General features: G+C 42.2%; 1 protein-coding gene across 5 annotated transcripts in view; it reads right to left on the bottom strand.

Annotated features, from left to right (window-relative positions):
• AFTPH (aftiphilin) overlaps window positions 1–14,175 on the bottom strand; it is a 41,620-nt gene extending 27,445 nt beyond the window's left edge. For all 5 annotated transcript variants that reach the window (XR_010743310.1, XR_010743311.1, XM_066316466.1 and 2 more), the window contains exons 1-2: window positions 13,943–14,175; window positions 3,253–5,020 (exon numbers count right to left, since the gene is read on the bottom strand). Coding sequence is in view for 3 of the 5 variants with exons in the window: in XM_066316466.1 (XP_066172563.1) it covers window positions 3,253–5,010 (1,758 nt within the window). In the remaining 2 variants the exon portion in view is untranslated. The remainder of the gene's footprint in view (window positions 1–3,252; window positions 5,021–13,942) is intronic.
• Window positions 14,176–18,316: the final 4,141 nt, after the last annotated feature.

The following is an 18,316-nucleotide window of genomic DNA, read 5'->3' as shown; positions in this document are numbered from 1 at the left end:
AACACAAAGGCACATCTCTAATGCAAATGCAGGGTTCAGAGAGCCTGAGACCAAAGACAAGGAAGAAAAGACCACGGCCACTACATAAGGTCATTTTGTGAACTCCCCTCCCTTTAGTTTCATCCTTTATATTGTATATTTTCTAATAAAAACAGGATTAAATAGTTGAATTGAAGCAAAGTCTAATTTTAATTAAAGATTATACCAAATCCACAGCCTTTGAACAGTTTGCCCATTGTACCATCAAGTTTGCATTCAGAAAGCAAAATATTTTACTGCCATCTCCACATTCAGACTATACAAACTAAGAAACTGAAAGGAAAATACACAGAGACCTTCCCTATGGAAACCTGAGCTCCTGATAAATAACTTTGCTTTCATGCTGCATTCTGATGGATGAAAATTGCTGTATACATTATTTCCACATTTAAACAGCAGTGCTGCTAGCTAAGGATTCTTTTCAATTTCCTGCTTTTGCAAAGAATTCCATTAGGAACACTCTGTTTATAAACCATTCAGGATTCTTTCACTACCACATTACCACATCTCCCAGCCTCCCCATCACTGATCCAGTGTATTCAATATCTTGTAAATGATCCCAGCTCACCTTTAGCCTGAGATCTCAATTTCCCCCTCTATCTCAAGTGTCTAACACATGCAGTTATTTCTCCCTTGTACACAGCCTGCTCCCTTTGGGTTGCTACAGCAAGTGCTTTTTAGATCTGCCAGCAATTCATTGATGTAAGTGATCCCCTCCTCCCTATCCTTCCTCAGACTGGGTAATAAAAACTTTGTTCTCTTCCCTCTCACCAGATTTATCTTGCCTGCCAGTATTTCTGCTTTTGCATCAAACAGCTGCAGAACTAAGTTTAATACATGGCAAACAGAAGATTGGCAACTACTTAAAAATGCCATATTTTGTGTTTTGACCTCAGTGATACTCTCTGAAATGACAGCAAGGAAGCTGATCAAAATCTCAGTTTAAATTTATTAAGATTCTGCACTCAGAGTACCAGGACTGTCTGTGGCTCGTGTTGACTCATTAGTTAATCTCTGTTTCTAACAGTAATTTAGCAAATTGTGGCTCAGTGGATTATAAAACAGAATTAATTTTTCATCTTAAAGTAAGGGTTTTTTTAATATAAAAAAACTTTAATGGATCCTTCCAAAACTTAAAGCACTTACAAAATAAATATGGTGTTTAAGAGTTAACTGAAAAACAAATGTAGCAATTGACACTGCACGGCTAAGGAAACTATTGCAGCAGAGAAAACAGGTCCAGCTCAACTTCCTCTCCAGTTTATTTGTGTAAAACATTCTCTCAGCTGTACTTCCTCACTGGCAGAGGAGGGAAAACACCACTTTAGATCCAAACAGTCACAACTGACTGTAGCATAAACAGATGGAATGAAAAACACTTGAAGTCTTAAAATTTGCTTTACAATCTAATCAAACTACTGTGCAACTTCATGGCAGACTAAGTAAGGAACTCCCAATTTAACTTGACTTTTATCTTTTGGTAAGGCAGACTTGGGGAAGAAAAGCTTTATTTTCCTCTGAGGGTTCTGTTCTTATAGACACCTATATTCAGAAGCGCTTTCCATTTGAAACCTATCATAAAATTACAGAAAACTTTAGGTGAAAGTAAATATTTTAAACTTTCAGACTATCCCTTAATATTAATTAATTACTAGAAAAAACAGGGATGGAATCATCTCCCCACCCCATTTCTTTCTCAGATTCTGGACAGTCTTTCAAGTGGCAAGAGAAACAATAAACTGCACTAATGACCTTTGTACTCTCCAATTTTATGGGTGAATAGGTAACCACAAATTTGTGCTTTCAATTAAGAAATGGACCAAAACACCCAAGCGATAAAGCAAGGTCTTGCACAGACACAGGTTTACTTGGGAACCTTTTTTCTGGTTTGTGAAATCTCTCTGAGGTTTGGAGTGTTAAGTCTCTGCACAGAACAGCAAGCAGGAAGAGTAACGACCTGAGGCTCACAGCTTTTAACGTGACAAGAAATCAGTGCTAAGTCCCAAAAGTTCCATTCCATTTGCTGATGCTGGCAGAGCTCCAGCTGGCACAACCTCCTGAAAAGCCATTTCACCTGTCACTGGGAGGAAATGGGAAGAGGCAGGGCTGTCACCGAGCAAGGTCCTGAAAGAAAGGACTTACCTCATTTCCTTTCATTCGCAGAGAAGATCCAAACCTTTCAGACACATATTACCACTAACATCCTTTACTGCTGGTGCTGCTGCATGCTTCAGAAAGACAGAGCATACTCTAAACTGCTCACAGGGAATGATGTGAATTAAAAAAAGCTCTGAAGAAAATTCTAAACTGAAATCGTTGGTTTGAATTTTGTAGAAGTGTTATTAAATGCTCAAAAAAAACCACACACAAAAAAAAAAAAGTGTTTGTATGAATAGCCACAGATCTCAAAATGACTGTTAAAAAGGCTTAGGAAGTAACTCATTAGGAATTAATGAATACTTAGCAACGAAAGCAGAAAACATAGGAGAGGTGGTAAGAAATAAACTTATTTACTTCCCCCTCCAGGAAACTTTAATTAGAAATAGCAGCAGCTTTAGTAAACCACCAGTCCTCTGTTTGTGATGTTGCTATACTGTGCAGCTTCCCACAATTAATACCTAACAGAGATTTATTTTTAAAGAACTTTTAAAGAGCTAATTTCCCAGGAGTTTGAATACCCAAGACAGAATTCCACAGCTTGTGTTTTATCATGCTGCCTGCTCTAAGTGAATTACTGCAGCTATCTACAAATCAAGTCACCATTTTTAATCAGATTTTGAAAACATTGATAGAGAATGGTGATGGAAAATTTTGGGAACCAGTAATCTCAGCTTCTGCTCACACCATTTTACAAAAAGGCAGCAAACAATGAAGCAAAAGGAAAAATGATCACAGGCTCTGAAATGTTCACGTTGGCTTATTCCTTTGATCAATTTATGTAAAGGATCACATGTAATCGTCCAAACAAATTCCTACAAGTTTCAGCACACCCTGCTCGTTTGTCTGTGGGAAGTATCAGCGCTGCTGCAAAGATCTGCAAGATCCAAGCACAGCATAATGTTTCCTATCAGCCTGTCTCACAGAGCACATTAAATCTCTCCTAAAAGGCAAAAAAGGACTATTCAAATATTTGCTGTACACAGAAGCAGGAACCAGAAAGAACTGTATGCACAAGAGCAGAACAAGACTGAGGAAAACCAAACAAAGCCTTACCTGCACTGGAGGTGACAGCTCTTGGGATTGCTTGCTGATAGTCCCCTGGCAAGACGCTAAAGCAACACTGTCACTCTTGTGTAACACTGGGCCATCACTCCTGGCAGATGAGTCTGTCCTATGTGACTGCCACGTCTCTTTCCTGTGATGAGATTCACCAGCCTGCTCGTCTCCAAAGGCAGCCCAAGAGCAGCTGTCTTTTTGTTCATCTTCAAAAGCATTCCAGTCTGCAGCCTGGTTACAACCTGCTGAACTGAAGTCCGCAAAGTCGTCCGAGTCCTGGAAAGCAACGCTCTCATCTTGAGGTTTTGGCACTGAATCAAAGTCTCCAAATTCAGTATCATCACCATTCTCTACCTCAGTAGTATGCTGGAAGGCTAGTCCAGAAGTTTTACTGGGAGTATCACATTCTAAAGTGTCAGCAGCCTGATTTAGTTCAGCTTGGTCCAAACTTGCTGGTTGCTGAGAACAAGTACTCGTGTCCCTGAATTCGCCAAATTCCTCGTTAGGCTCACTGATATGTGCAGGCTGTTCAGAAGTTCTTTCTGAATCCAGAGCATTCCTCAAGGTGGGAGATGCACTGCTGACTGAACCAAAGTCCCCAAACACATCATCATGTTTGTCACTCCAAGCTAAAGCCTCAGTGCTACTTCCACCATTCTTGAGATCTTCAGGACCACCCAGCTTTTCTCCTGCAGGATCACAGCTTAGGCTTTGGATCTTATCAGCCTCGATGTCTGCTGCTTCTGAAGAATCCTCAGGCCTACTAAAATCTTTGCCATTCTCTATGTGATGTTGTCTTCTCCTCCCACTGTGCTCTCCATTCTCTGTAGTGCATATTGAACTTCCAGTTGTTTGAGACTTACTAGAAATTGCAAATTCCAGTGCTGAGGGACCCTGTTCACAAGTAATTTCTGAAATGCAAACCTCTTCTTCACTGTGGGTTACTCTGTTTATTCTGTTGTTCTCCTGGATGCTCACTGAGTCTCTTTCATTAAGAACACTGCATATTGTAGGCCCTGTTCCCTCTAAATGGATGGGGGTTTTGTTTGAGAAGGTAGCAAAATCTGCAACATCTTCACCTGAGCTAGGCATCGAGTTCAAATTCTGCTCAGTACTACGGGTGCTAACAGTTTTCAGTCCCTTTGAGTCATCAACACTGTCTAGATCTTCTGTTCCCTGAGGATTTACAGGGTCTGATGCTGCAAATCCGTTTGTTAGAATCTCTAGACACGGAAGTTTCTCACCATTACAAGCATCTGTTTGCTCCTCCTGGCTCTCAACTGTTACACCAGTTCTAACCACACGAGAAGAAAAACCCTCTGATTTTCCAGTGTTGTCTCTTTGTTCCCCCCTTCTGTTTACATCTTCTAAAGCAGTACCTGAAGTTCTAAACTTAGATTTTTCTTTGATAGTACTAGTAGCTGACATATCAGAAAGCTCCTTAGTATGAGTAGGAAGCTCTGCAATGCAGTCTTTATCTTTACCATTTTTAACAGATGTGAAAGTTGCAATGCTAGCTACATTGTCAGAATAATCATGGAGTGGGATGAAATGATTTGTGGGTATAAACTCTTCCTTTGGATGACTGTAGTCCGGAGTATCAAAATCAGCAAAAGCTACACCAGCAGTGCTCACACCAGAAAATCCTCCAAACTCATCTTCATCATCATCATCAGCTCCATTGTCAAGTGGTGGAGGGGATGAGGAGTACATTCGAATAATGTCTGGTTCCATTGTTTGGTTCTGCATCAACATCAATGCATTTCTGTACAAGGGGAAAAGAGAGCTAGATTAGAACTTGGCTGGCTTTTGTGTTCTTATATAGCTCATTTTTACACTTTCATGCCTCATTTTTTAAAGTGTGTATATAGGTCAATGTCTGTATTAGAGATCAGAAAGAAACATTCCCCAAACCCATTTGTTTCACAAGTGACAAAGAATCTGTTGGGACAGTTCAAGTCCCTTCTAAGTTACTACACGATCAAATTGTCACCAAACAGTGCTGAAATGATCCTCCTGAGCTGTTGTGCAAGACACTGGCATAACTAAATTCAGTCTTAACCCACCAGTTCTCTACCTCTCATTAGTAGCAGGCCACAAAACTGCCAGTAGCCCTGGCCCAGTTTTTGCCACACTCCTTTGTGTGCTCAGGTGTGTGACAGGAATTAAACCACTCCATGGGCTATGCCACAACAGCCATCCACATGAGAGACCCTCACCAGCATCAAAGGCTTCAAAAAGAGTTTCCCTAAGCTCTGAAATTGTGAAGGAGTAAAGGAACTGATGTTAAACCACTAGCCAGGGTGTGCTGACCTACTGTTTAAATCTCTTTCTACCAGTCCCTGGGGTTCTTTTTGGTTGCTCTATTCTCTGGATTTCCTACCCCCAAAGCCTCCAGAGCTGCTGTCACCAGCCTGCTCCTGTCTTAGGAGCCAGCCGAGAAATGCCATCACAATGCCACCAGTAAAGCCTAGAGCCAAACACACTACACCCAAACTTCTTCTCAAAAGGAGAGCTGAGCACGATTATTCATAAAATATTGAAGCACAAATCACTAAACCACAAGGGGAAAAGAAAAAAGAAGAAAGTATTCCCATGGCCTAGATAGAAACACATTAAGGACTCTGTCTTAACACTGCAAACCATTACAGGAACAAGCCAGGTATGGATGGAAAATTTCCTTTCCTAATGAATGATCTTGACTTTTCCAATGCTGTGTGCAATTAATGAAACAATAACTACCAGTATGTACAGAGTCAGAGTTGTACACATCAGTGAACTACTTCATACCTTAAAGCCTTTCAAAGAGGAGCTCACACCAGGCTCTCTCCATTTCAAATGACACTTGACATGAATGAACTGTGACAACACTAAGCCTCACCTACAGAAAGAGTGGAAACAACCTATACATATTAGCAAATATTTGAACTTTTAACCACCAGAGTAAGTGCAGAATTTACAATACCAGTTATGCAACACAGATAAAATGGGATGCTTATGTCCAGTGTCTTTAGCAAACAACATTGTAAAAGCACCTTAAGGGCAGCACATAAAGGATAACACAGCAACAAATGAAGCTCTGCAGCTCTTCTCAAGCATAACACACCAAGCCATGATATCTGCCAGGAACCTGGCATGCTTGAGGTGACTGACATACTCACAGCTTCTTTTTGAAAGGGTAGTTTGCAGCTACAAAAGTACATCATGCTTATCAGATGAAACCATGAAGGAATTTGTACCATAACATGCAAACTGAAGAGAACTGCAAAGGCATTTTGTTTAGAATAAAGCCCAAGTTGTCAACAAGCTCCCACATAGGCTTACTCAGCACCAGCTGCTTAACAAGGTATTTGAGAGAAGAGCTTCACTTGCTCTAAACTTCTGAACTTCCCCATTAAAAGAAAAATTTGTCTCTGTGGTTCATCAAAAAAACATATGCTTTAAGATTTAATCCTTTCAGAGTTATAAGCTTGTACAGGTTGGTTTTCACCTGAGTTATTTGAAGTATCACATTTGGGTCTGAATTAGTAACTACACCTTGCATTAGTGGATCTCATTTTGGCAAGACATGCCAAGAAAACTTAATTCTTAACCTACACCAGCCACAGATCCATATACTACCCATCATAACTCTACCCATTCTTTTGTTGACCATTTACTGACTATTTTAACCTCAACCAAAAATAAATCACAGCAGAGTTGGGAACATCCTTGGAGGCAAGGATGATCTAAAATAACCCGAACATGCAGTTTCAGACAACAAACTGAATAAGAGGAGAGGAGCAAGCATCACAATCACAGGGAATTGACCCACAAGACTCCTTTTCTTTCCAGTTAACATAAAAAAGGGGCGACAAGAAATAAGAATAATAAGGATAAGCAGAGGACAAAGATAACTGCATGGGAGCTGAAGCAAACTGCCAAAGCACAACTGAGCATGTTTAAAGCTGTCTGACCATTTAAAATTTTCTCTCCTGCGACTTCTGACATAGAGCAGAAGAAACTTCCTTCAATTTTTCATTTCAAAGCACTTCTAAAACATCACAGGGATCGTTTACACAGCAGCAGTCCAGCAGCACAATGCTCCAGCTACGTTTCAAACACAGTTGCCAAAACAGGATCTGCGAGGAACATTAACTGTACATTTAAAAATCTGATCACAGGTTTGATAGTCTACTACGTGTTTAATCAGTTTAACCCACTGCATAACCAACTGTATGGACTTCTGTATCATTATTTTTTAAATTTCAGGTATTTCCAGATATGTTACTGCTGCATTTTACAAGTCAAACAGGAAGAGCTCCAAAATGTATGAATCTGCATTATAAATGAGTGTAAGGCTATGCTGACAATTTAATTGTACACAGAACTCAAACATATTCAAACTGTAGTAAGAAAAGGAAAAAAAAAGAAATCACTCTAGTATTCCCCTTCCTCTTGACTAATTAGTGATAAATTTTTAAAATGGGCATAATCCCAATTCTCCTCACAATATAAAACAGCATGGGAATCTTAGAGTCTTAATGTAGTTTTTTTCAGAAAGAATTTCATTATGGTCTCCTTTCATGACTTCTGAAAGTGTTCCATCTGCCAACTAGAAACCAAATTAGTTACTGTCCATTGAAACCTGTGGTGAAAACCCACAGGTCTGATAGAACAACTGCTTTGTTCCTTATTTCATTTAGTTAATCCCTGCTTTGTCTGGCATCTCAAATAGAGCTGGAACTGTGGCTTCATCTTTTGTAGTCCTTTTACCCAACTCAGACATATTCTTGGTCAAGACATTCCCCTACATTATTTTGTAAACCTGGTATTTCAAGGGATGTTTACAAATGTGATTTAACCCGAAGTAGAAAGTGAACAAGTTCTATGACTAATAATATGGATTATTTATCATCTTACTTCTGAAGGGAATTAGCTACCAAATTTAGAAGTCAGGTATAAATCTAACATGCTCTGTATACTCATAGATTCTTTAAACATGTATTTCTTCAATAAAAAGAAACCACCCATTTTTCAGTACCGTATATAATAAGGGCTGTGATTTGAAGGAAATGATAACAGTTTTGGCTTGTGTAACAGAGCATAACATGTCTAACTTGTGTGATTTGTAATAAGCAACAGCCCAGGTTACTGGCATCAGACCTTACACCTCGAGGTGAGGAATCTGACACAGTTAAAATGTGCATGTTTAGGGGATTGCTTTAGAACAGAATTATGTTGACAAATGCCAGGAAAGTCTGCAGATCCCAACAGTTTTAAGATTAGACTAAAGACAGATTTCCATCAATTGCTCATGGAATGAGGTTGTACCAACATTTTCTAGGGAAAAAAAAAAGTATTCTCTCTCAGATGCCACTTCCTGCATTTCTGTCTTTTATCTATTTGCTTGCTGGGGTTTTTAAGACTGGTAATGCTAATTCTTGCATCCATGTGTTTCTTTATATTCACATTCTAACATTCATTATCAAGGAATTTCTCAAAGAGGTTTCAGTATCACAAACAGGAGACCACTGTTTAAGTCACACTATAAATGCAATTCAAAAATACACTCACAAGCACACAATGACATTGTATCCCAAAGAAAAAAACCTGCTGATTAATTTATGATGATTCAAGGTCCAAACCGTTTCTCTCATGTCACAAGCGTTTAAGAATGGAATTCAAATTAATCTGAGACATTACAAGAGGAGAGAAAACGAAAATCAGAAATGCTAGAAAAACTTCAGTAGGCAAGGAACTGGCAAGAGAAAATGCATATCCTTCTTTTATGATCACTAGCTAGGTCTTCAAAACATTTACAACAAAACCAGGCTATCTTGTTATTTGTTTGCAGTAAATAGGGAACAGTATGTGCTTCCCTCACACACAGATCACATCCTTGCTCACTACCTTTTTGCAGATTTATAGCAACAATTTTTAACAAAGACCAAGCAGCAAAGAGAACAATGCAATTACACTACACAAAAGCAGGTAAAAATAGTTCCTTCTCTGTGTTTCTTCTAAGGCAAAACTTGAAACAGCAAGTTTGGCTCTTACATAAGACCTAAAAAATCGGGAGGTCTCAAAGAGTATCTCTAGAGAAATACTTGAGGCATGGAAATTCAAAAGAAACCCCTTGTAGAGCAGAATGTTTCCTTCGACTTGAAAGGAAGCAAAGCAATGAATAACCTCTCAGCTGTGGATTATTCTGAAGAAAAGCTGAGTCAAGCAAACCATCTCCTTAAAGCACGCAGGAAACACAACAACCAGAAATGGCACAATCAAGATCTCCAGGACAGAAATTACAATGTTACTGAAATACCTCACAGCAAAAGCCTTGCAAAGGCAAGGAGACGGATTCAAGTCATTAGCTGCTGGCATCTGATCTTTCCAAGAACGTTTAACTCTTCCTGCAAGGGAATTCCTCTAGCAAACGCCAAAAATACCACACGTAATGACCACATTTAGACTTCTTACTACAGCACAGTGTTGCCTTCCAGTAGGAAAAGCTCTCCTCTTCCATCATCCCTTTGCCTTTTCTTTGGCTTATGAACAATTCCCAGTCTTTCTTCACCTGAGAATTTCTATTTCTAGAATGGTGGTTGTAAATGAGGAGAGTCTGTCTGTTAGAACAGCATTTCTACAACCCAAATCCACTCTCTCTAGAGAGAGAGTGTGTCTGTCCAGGCTGAAGTCAATATGTTCTTAAATTGGTTTAATAAGCTTACTTTTATTTTTGGAAATAGTTACCAGCAAACAAAATACAGCAGGAAAATGTTTACTTCATAAAGCCTCCAAGAAATCAATGTTTTCGATTTTGAACTTAATGTTGTTTGAGCCAGAAGGTCCATTACCCAAAGCAGGAGTTTCAGAGCACCTTTTCTTGGACATGTATTATTTGAGGAAAACAACGTTCTCCAGTTCCAGTAAGGCAAACACATCTAATCCTTATTTCTCACCACCCAACATTTGGAACTAATCAATTCCACTGTATATTGCTGTGGTTTCAAACATTGCGTTTGCTGGACACCTCCTGTTACAGAGTGTTGTATGTATAATGAACATTAAAGTAACAGAACTCAGGAGAGTTTCACCAAGAATCTGTCACTAATCTCAGGCAGCTCATTCTTCTTATTCTCCTCAGGCTGGCATCAAACACCAGGCACTCCTAGACAACCCAGCCCATGCAATATTCAAACCTCTTTGACAGTGCTGCTCTTCCTCTCATCACTGACAGTGCAGGAAGACCAAGACAGGTGGCATAAATGTGAGGTTTAATCAGATCTTGGATACGAGCATTTTCATTTTAAATGTTGTTAAACTACATCAAGAAGCAAACATGTATTTTCAGTAGTTGTGCTGCTTCACTTCTCCCTGTTTAATTTTGGCTTGGCTGAGGAATCAGAGGAGCTGTTGGAAAATATGAATCTAAATGTTCTTCTTGGTTCATTAAACTCTTTTTTTTAAACCAAGAATAGCATTACTTTCCAAACCTAAAAGACCAGGTTATCCTCAGTTACGATAAGCAAAAAAACGTTTGAACTCAAAACCTGCTGACGTGCTGCAGACAAAGATGCTGCCTGTACCTAAATCTGCAAACAGACGGTGGGGAAAATGTTGTAAGAACAAGCACACCTTAAATTCACATGGGCAGACACAACAGGCTGGGACAGTCAGTCAGGTTACAATCTGACTCTGTGGAATGCAGTATTTGTGTGCAACATGCAGCAGGCAGCCACGCACTGTGTAAAGAGAGAGAGAAGTAACAATAACTGAGATGTTTTCTTTCTTACCATTTCCTAAATTCCCTTTAAAACAGTGCTCAGCTCAGCAAGAAATCTATTTCTGGATGTTACCCTCAAACATGCTGGCTGGGAATGTGTTCTAAATCAGGATAAAAAGATGCTAGATTAGAAAGTATTAGAACTAGATTACCTAGGGTCAACTGTTCTCAGAGACTTCCTCCCAGGGCAGTATGATCTGAAACATAGACAGAAACCCTTCAAACTTCACACAGACCACAGCAAAGAGAAGATCAGAACTAATCTCCAGGGCTGCACTCTTCTGTGACAAGTTCTCTCACAGCCTGGCAGAGGAAACACAGCTGAACAAGGAAAACAACCACGGGTCTCCTTTCCATCGTTCCTGCTGCTTGTTTTTCAGTGAGCAGCCTTACATTATTCATCATTTATCCCACCTACAGACATTACCTCATATCAAAAACACAAGAGAGGAGGGACACCTAATACTCCAAAGAATAAAATCTATTTTCCATCGCTTATCAATAGACATATGAACTTGAGGTTTCACATTTCCTTTACCCTACTTCCAAACACACCAAAGTGAAGAGAGGATTTGCCTTTGGTTCTCCCAAGACAGGACTGTTTGACTTGAAAAATGCAAATTATTTGCTTTAAAGAAGCAGATTTCTTAGCTCACCTTGCAAGTGGCACCAGAGCAGAAACACTCCTTGCAATTGAAAACTTTAATTGCTAAAGACAGTAGCATGAAAGAAAGTCTGCTGAAAAGGAGACTGTCAGTTTTCCAACAAGGCTTTTTTTCTCTGTGTATGTGTGTGTGCAATAGCAGCAGCTTACTCAGAGTGGGGGTTTTTTTGCACAAAGGAGAAAAATCTAACAGACAAAATTCCTAACACCTAGCAATGAGCAGGATCTAAGACACTTCTCTGACTATCCAGAAAAATTATAAGTATTTTGAATCCCCGTGAAAGGGTTAGCATGTCACTGAGCTGAAATGCTCACAAAGAAGCAGTTTAAGTTGTCAAACAGCACAATAGCACAGAGAGGAATGAACATTCTGTCGAGGTAGATAATGGTATCTGCAAGAAGATTATGCTGCTGAGTGTAGTGAAAACAACTCGATGGAGCATCAGTTTCTTTACTGCTGGATTTCCAACTGATACCACCACAGATCTGCAAGGACAGCTCCATGAATATTTCAAGAGGAACAGGCAGAGTTGACCAAGGTCCATCTAATCTGCTCTGTTATTTCCACTGTGAAAGACAAGTCTCTTCAAAGCACTGAAAGTTTCAGACTATTACTTTGGGTGAGGAAGGTGTTAAAAGGCTCATGTTAGCTCAGCAAGCCACTGGTGGGTTTTTTAAGTAGAAATGTAGAAATCACACAGAGCCTTCATCACCAGCAGTATGTAACACAAATAGAATTCCCCGTGTGAACTCCGAATTTTATAGTCTATTAAATCCTTTGCTAAACAAAACCGTGATCTGAGCAAAAACAAAGCACATTAAAAAAAAACCAAAAACCCAAAAACCGAGGCTGAGCTCCTTCAACTGCTCACTTATAAACAAATTAAGGAAGTCAAAACAAGAGGTCATACTTTCACATGACCTTAAAAGGTCATACAATGTGTGCTTTATGCAACTATCACGCAGAATAAAACCACCAGAGCTACTTTGGTTTTTCTACATATTTTTAAGTCTCATTCTCACATCCAGGCTATTTATTCTCACTGATGTGACTGTTTAAAAGAAACAAAACAAGCTCTCAGTAGTCACAGGTACTCTAACTCTTCCCCAGGCTCTCACAATTAATGTTACATTCCTCCAGGTACAGCTCCAACTTCAGGAGGAGAAACAGCTACCTGTGCATCGCATGAGCAAATCTCTGCCTCTGCTGACAATACAACAGCACATTTTTATTTTTAAAGTAGGCTAATTGCCTTTGCAAGCCTAGTTCGTATGTCCAGAGACTAAAACAAGGAGGAAATACTTTTAATTTTGTTCACTCTCCAAGGACCAATCCAGTTAAAAAGCAGCATCCATCAAACTCACTTTACCACGGACTCAAACAGCTGAAATATGAGTTCTAATGAAGCATGTTGGGCTCTAAACCACTCATGGAAACAAAACTTGTAAAACCAACCCAGCACAGCTCCTGTCAACAACGCTTCTCTACTCCCTCCAGTCATTTATGAGCAATGTTTGCTTAAGGAGCATTAAGCTGCTGAAGGCTTCCATTTCTGTGCCGAAGCTGGAAGGAAGGAAGGGGCTGTCACCATTAAGAGGTGAATTTACTGACACTTTGAAGAAATCCCCTTGTTTAATAGTTGTTTTTAAGGCGCTGTCTTCTCCAAAGGAAAAAAAAATCTATTTCGGTTCATGGAGTAGACACTTTTCCACAGCAAGCTGAAGAGTCAGCACCTAATAAAGCATTTGAGCAATTTCGCCCCTTTTTAGAATTACACTACCTCTTTAAAAAAAAAAAAAAAAAAAAAATATAGTACTTAAATTATCGTAACTCTGTTCAGCCCGTCGCGTCCAGACGCCTTTAGCAACAGACACACTTTACGGCCCTCGAAAGAGAAAGCTCGTCAGGAAAAACCAAACACACAGGACACCTCAACTTCTTGCACCACCACATCCTTAAGCCCTCTCCAAGCTGCGGCGCCGCTGAAGCCCGGCAAACCGCGGGCCCCTCCGCGGCCGGAGCCGGAGGTTCGGCTTTGTCCTGCGGCGGGACCGGCCCGGGGAGCCGCGGGGCTTCACCCCTGCCCTGCCCCGCCCGGCCCCGCCGCCCTCCCCCGCGGGCCAACGGGAAGGACGGCGCTGCCCCCACAGGCCCCGGCGGCCTCCACCCGCCGGGGGCATCGCCGAGGGGTTCCCGGCGCCTTTCCGCGGCCAGGCCCGGCGGGAACGAGCCGCTCCCCCCGTCCGCCGTCTCTTACCTGCGGGCTGCGCGGGGGGCGGCGGGGCCCGGGCGGGCATGGCGGAGGGCGGGGAGGGGGAAGGGAAGGAGGGGAAAGAAGGGGGAGAAGGGGCCGCGGCCGGTTATCTGCGGCCTCCCGCGGCAACCGCCATGGAGGGGGGAGCCCCTGTGGGCGACAGGAACCGCGTCGCTGCGGCCCGGCCCCCTCCGGCCGCCGCCTCCCTCCCGCCCGCCGCCACCGCCCACCGCGCTCCCGGCATGCACCGCGCCGCCGCCGCACGCGTCACTTCCGGCCCGCGCCCCGCCGGCGGGGAGCCCGCGGGGAATGGCTGAGGGGAGGCACACGGGGGTTGCCGCCGTGTGTGTTGTTAAACACAGAATCCTCCAGCGCCCTGGGGTTGGAAAGGACCCTAAGCGTCGGCTAGTTCCGAGCCCAAGCTAGCGCGTGTTAAAATCGTAAATGGCGTGTAAAAGAGCGGCGTTTTAAGTGACGCGCGGAGCCTGCCGCACGCTCCCCCTGTGGCCGTGGGTAACTGGACTCCGTGCAGCGGTGGCAACAACGCGGTGGCAAATTGCGCTAATAAAATAGAGAGCGAAGCGTAATGTTAGGGCTTTGTTGCGGAACCACGGAGCGAATTAGGTTGGGAAAGACCTCTGAGGTCAGCGAGCCCAACCTGTGGACAGCCGGTGTCAGTCAGACCGTGGCAGCACGTCCAGTCTTTCCTTAAACACCTCCAGGGGCGGTGACTCCACCACCTCCCCGGGCCGCCCATTCCAGTGCTTAACCACCTTTTCTGTGAAGAAACTTCTCCCAGTGTCCAAACTAAACCTCCTCCTGCGATTACGGCTTCTTGTCCTGTCACGGCTTGCCTGGGAGAAGAGGCCGACCCCAACCTGCCTACAGCCTCCTGTCAAGTGAGATACAGAGAGCAATAAGATCCCTCCAGAGATGCAAACACACTATGTTTAAACACGCGGTAGTTCGACTGAAAAAGGCTTAAAACAAGGCCATTCACATAATTTTTCACGTTTCAGAGAGGTTCGTGGAATAAAATTACCTCGAATGCGTTTCAGGGTAATTATGATTAATCTGCTAATTTAATCAGCTATAGAAGGCTTTTGTGAAGCAGGGAGGATTTATATTGTTAATGCAATGTTTCTGCGACGTTCTGAATCCTGTTACAATAGCTGGGGATAATCATGGATGACTATTAATGAGTCTGTGTGACTATTAATGAGGCTCTATATGACTTCGCCTCCTGGTGGCTGTTCTCTTTTTTCAGCTTGGTGTAAGAAGTGCAGACCGAAGCTTGTGCTGACCCGGCAGGACAGAGGAGAAGCCTGAGGGAACAGAAAATAGGGTAAATTAGCCCTTTAATGCTCTTTAACCTCCGCCCGGTGTACAACAATGCGATTTACAAATCGTAAGGGTATAGAGAGTGGTGTCATTTGAATGATACGTGAAATAAACGTGCTGCCTGTAAACTCCCCAGATAGCAGCATAAGCCCCAGTGTTGTCCGAAAAAATCAGATTTTTTTTACCCAGTGCAACAAGCCAAGAGTTGCACGAGTCTGGGTCCTCTGTGGTATTCCACAAATCAAGCACACCAACTATAAAAACTTTTTACTATTTGTGCGTTTTAGCAAATAAAGGAATTAGTGTTCATTGGCTACAAGTTACACAGTTGTCTCGCAAATTAGTATTCTCTCTATTGTTTAATGACTCTCTCGCTTCTCATGCTAATTAGTCTGCTCAGGCTTTCTCTTGGTCCGAGGTGGGTTCTCAGCTGGTGGCTGGGATCTGCCCCTGCTGGAATTACCTTTTACCAAGGCAGAGCTGATTCAGCACAGTCACTGACTTCTCATTATTGGTTTCTTCCTTATCTTGGGACTTCTGCTGCATGTCCCTGGGGCCCATAAATTCTGCATTCTTTGTGTCCACTATCAGTGGTACATCCTTCTTCCCGAGCCTAGTTAACCTCCCCCTGGGTCTGAGATCGCTGAAGCACGTCCAGCCCTAAACCTTAACGAGGCAATTCTACCCACAAGTAATTTGTTTTACTAACCCCTGTATGTCACTTAGAGCTTGTTAGCTGCTCTCTGTTTAATGGATTAAATCTCCCTTCTTGTTGATTTGGCTTGAAAGTATATAAAGACCAAACATGAAAGAACATGCTTTCTTCAGAAAATGTTACATGTGACACATTTTGCAACGCTGACACCCTGAAGAAAAACAAAGTAGTAAACCCCCTCTTGTGCAAAAGCCCGAAGTCACAGCACAATCATGCACCTCAGAAAAAAGATCCAGAAAGATAAACTGTGTCAGTAACCAGGTTCTAGATGCAAAGGAAATTTGTGAAGTAAAATTTCCAGATGATTTAAAGAAGTGACTCATATCCTAAGCTAGCAAGAAAAGCAGAAAATTCCTCCAAATAGTCCCTGCCAGTCTGACATGGTAAAATTTTCCTTCTCTCTCTCAGTGGCATTCAGAAGTTTCCAGGACCAGAAGCATTAATCAGTATGCAGTTGTGAGTCCATAAAATTCACTTAACTTGAATGCAAGATCAGCTGAGAGGTAAGCATGCCACATAAAAAAATTGAAGGCAATATTCACTTAGGCAGAGTGTGAATGATTGACAAGATGTGTGGGATTTCTCCAGTCGTTCCTGCATAAGCTTTGCTGCTTGAAGGAGATTACATTTGCTTGTGAAGGCAGACTGACTCTTCATAATAGCATTAGCCATATCATGTGTTAGCTCTGTGAAATGGAATTCATGGGCTACAACAGTAATTCCAAGGTTATATTTTTAACGTAGGAAAGTTTCCTTTAGAGAATTGCATGGATTGTAAACACTGTATCTTATTTGGAGATGATTCTAGTGTGGTGTTTTATCCATTTTCAAACAAACAGTGAGGCATTTTTAAAGCATATACTTTCAAGCCATTTGTTTTCTTAAAGCATGGTGACAAAATGTATAATTTTGATATATACATCTGGTCGTGAGGCCCTTCTGCACCGTGCAGTCGAGGTTTTAAGTCGGGCTGGTCTGGTCTTGGTAGCTCAGATGCTGAGCCTTGACTTGTTGACTGCAGCCAAGTGGTTTGATCAGTCACTGCTACCGAGTCCTGAACTGTCAGGAGAGGGCGCAGCCTTCCCAGAAGTCTCAGATGGAAAAAACTTGTGTGTTAGGATGATTCAGAAAGGTTCTCCCAAAACCCTGAGTGGTCTGGAGGCTCAGACTCTCCTCCTGGTTTGGGAATTGAGGACAGCGGAAAGAACCTGCTATGGTTTACATCCACGTCCTTTGTAAAACTTATTAATTCATAATTCTCAAAAAAATTGAGTGTGGAGTATTTATAGAAAAGAAATTTAGGTTTTATTTCTCATTTTGAAGACTACAACATGGGTCCTAAATGTAAATTCTAGATTTATGTAAGCTGTACTATATAATGGGTAGTGTGATGCAGAAAATCTTCTGAAAGATGTCGTACTGCTGGTAGTGGATAGTACAGTTCTTTTTCTTTTTAATTTCAAAAATACATACAGTGCAACATGGCTCCTGACAGTGCAAGCTTTTTTGGCTTCCCCACTGAGTGAGGAAGAAACTTGCTATAATCAAAGGCCAGATAAGTCTCCAAAATTCAGGCAGCATGCTTCCCTCTCTGCTACGCCTGGAAATGCTGCTGATCAGAAACTGGATACTCAGTGACCTGAGAAATTATCATCCTTGGTTTTCCTTCCTCTTTTTCTTTTCTTTTTTTTTAGTTCACAATCAAGTCAAACATTTAAAGATTTTATTTTATCCATAGAATGAATTTTAAATAGTCTTTTAATTCTGCACCTGGGATGGAGCAACCCTGGGTGCACAGCCTGGGGAATGAGAGGCTGGAGAGCAGTGCCGTGGAAAGGGACCTGGGGATCCTGGTTGATGGCAGGTTGGCTATGAGCCAGCAGTGCCCTGGCAGCCAGGAGGGACATCCCTGTCCTGGGGGGCATCAGGCACAACTGGGCAAGGGAGGGGATTGTCCCACTCTGCTCTGCACTGGGGCAGCCTCACTCCAGTGCTGGGGGCAGTTTTGGGCACCAAAAACATAAAAAAAGCATTAACCTATTAAAGAGTGTCCAAAGGAGGCCACAGGAAGGTGAAAGGTCTGGAGGGGAAGGCAGATTAGGAGTGACTGAGGTCACTTGGTCTGTTCAGCCTGGAGGAGACTGAGGGGACACCTCAGTGGGATCTTCAACACCCTCACTGGGGGCAGCAGAGGGACAGCAGGAATCTCTGCTGGTGACCAGTGACAGGAGTTGAGGAAACGGCCTGAAGCTGAACTGGGGAGGTTTAGATTGGATATTAAGAAAGGGTTCTTCATCCAGAGGATGGCTGGGCACTGGAAC

Source organism: Sylvia atricapilla, chromosome 3 (genome assembly GCF_009819655.1).
Source record: "Sylvia atricapilla isolate bSylAtr1 chromosome 3, bSylAtr1.pri, whole genome shotgun sequence".
In the NCBI taxonomy this organism is placed as follows: domain Eukaryota; kingdom Metazoa; phylum Chordata; class Aves; order Passeriformes; family Sylviidae; genus Sylvia; species Sylvia atricapilla.
The sequence above is the reverse complement of the archived record's forward strand: the minus strand, read 5'-3'. Positions and strand labels throughout refer to the sequence as shown.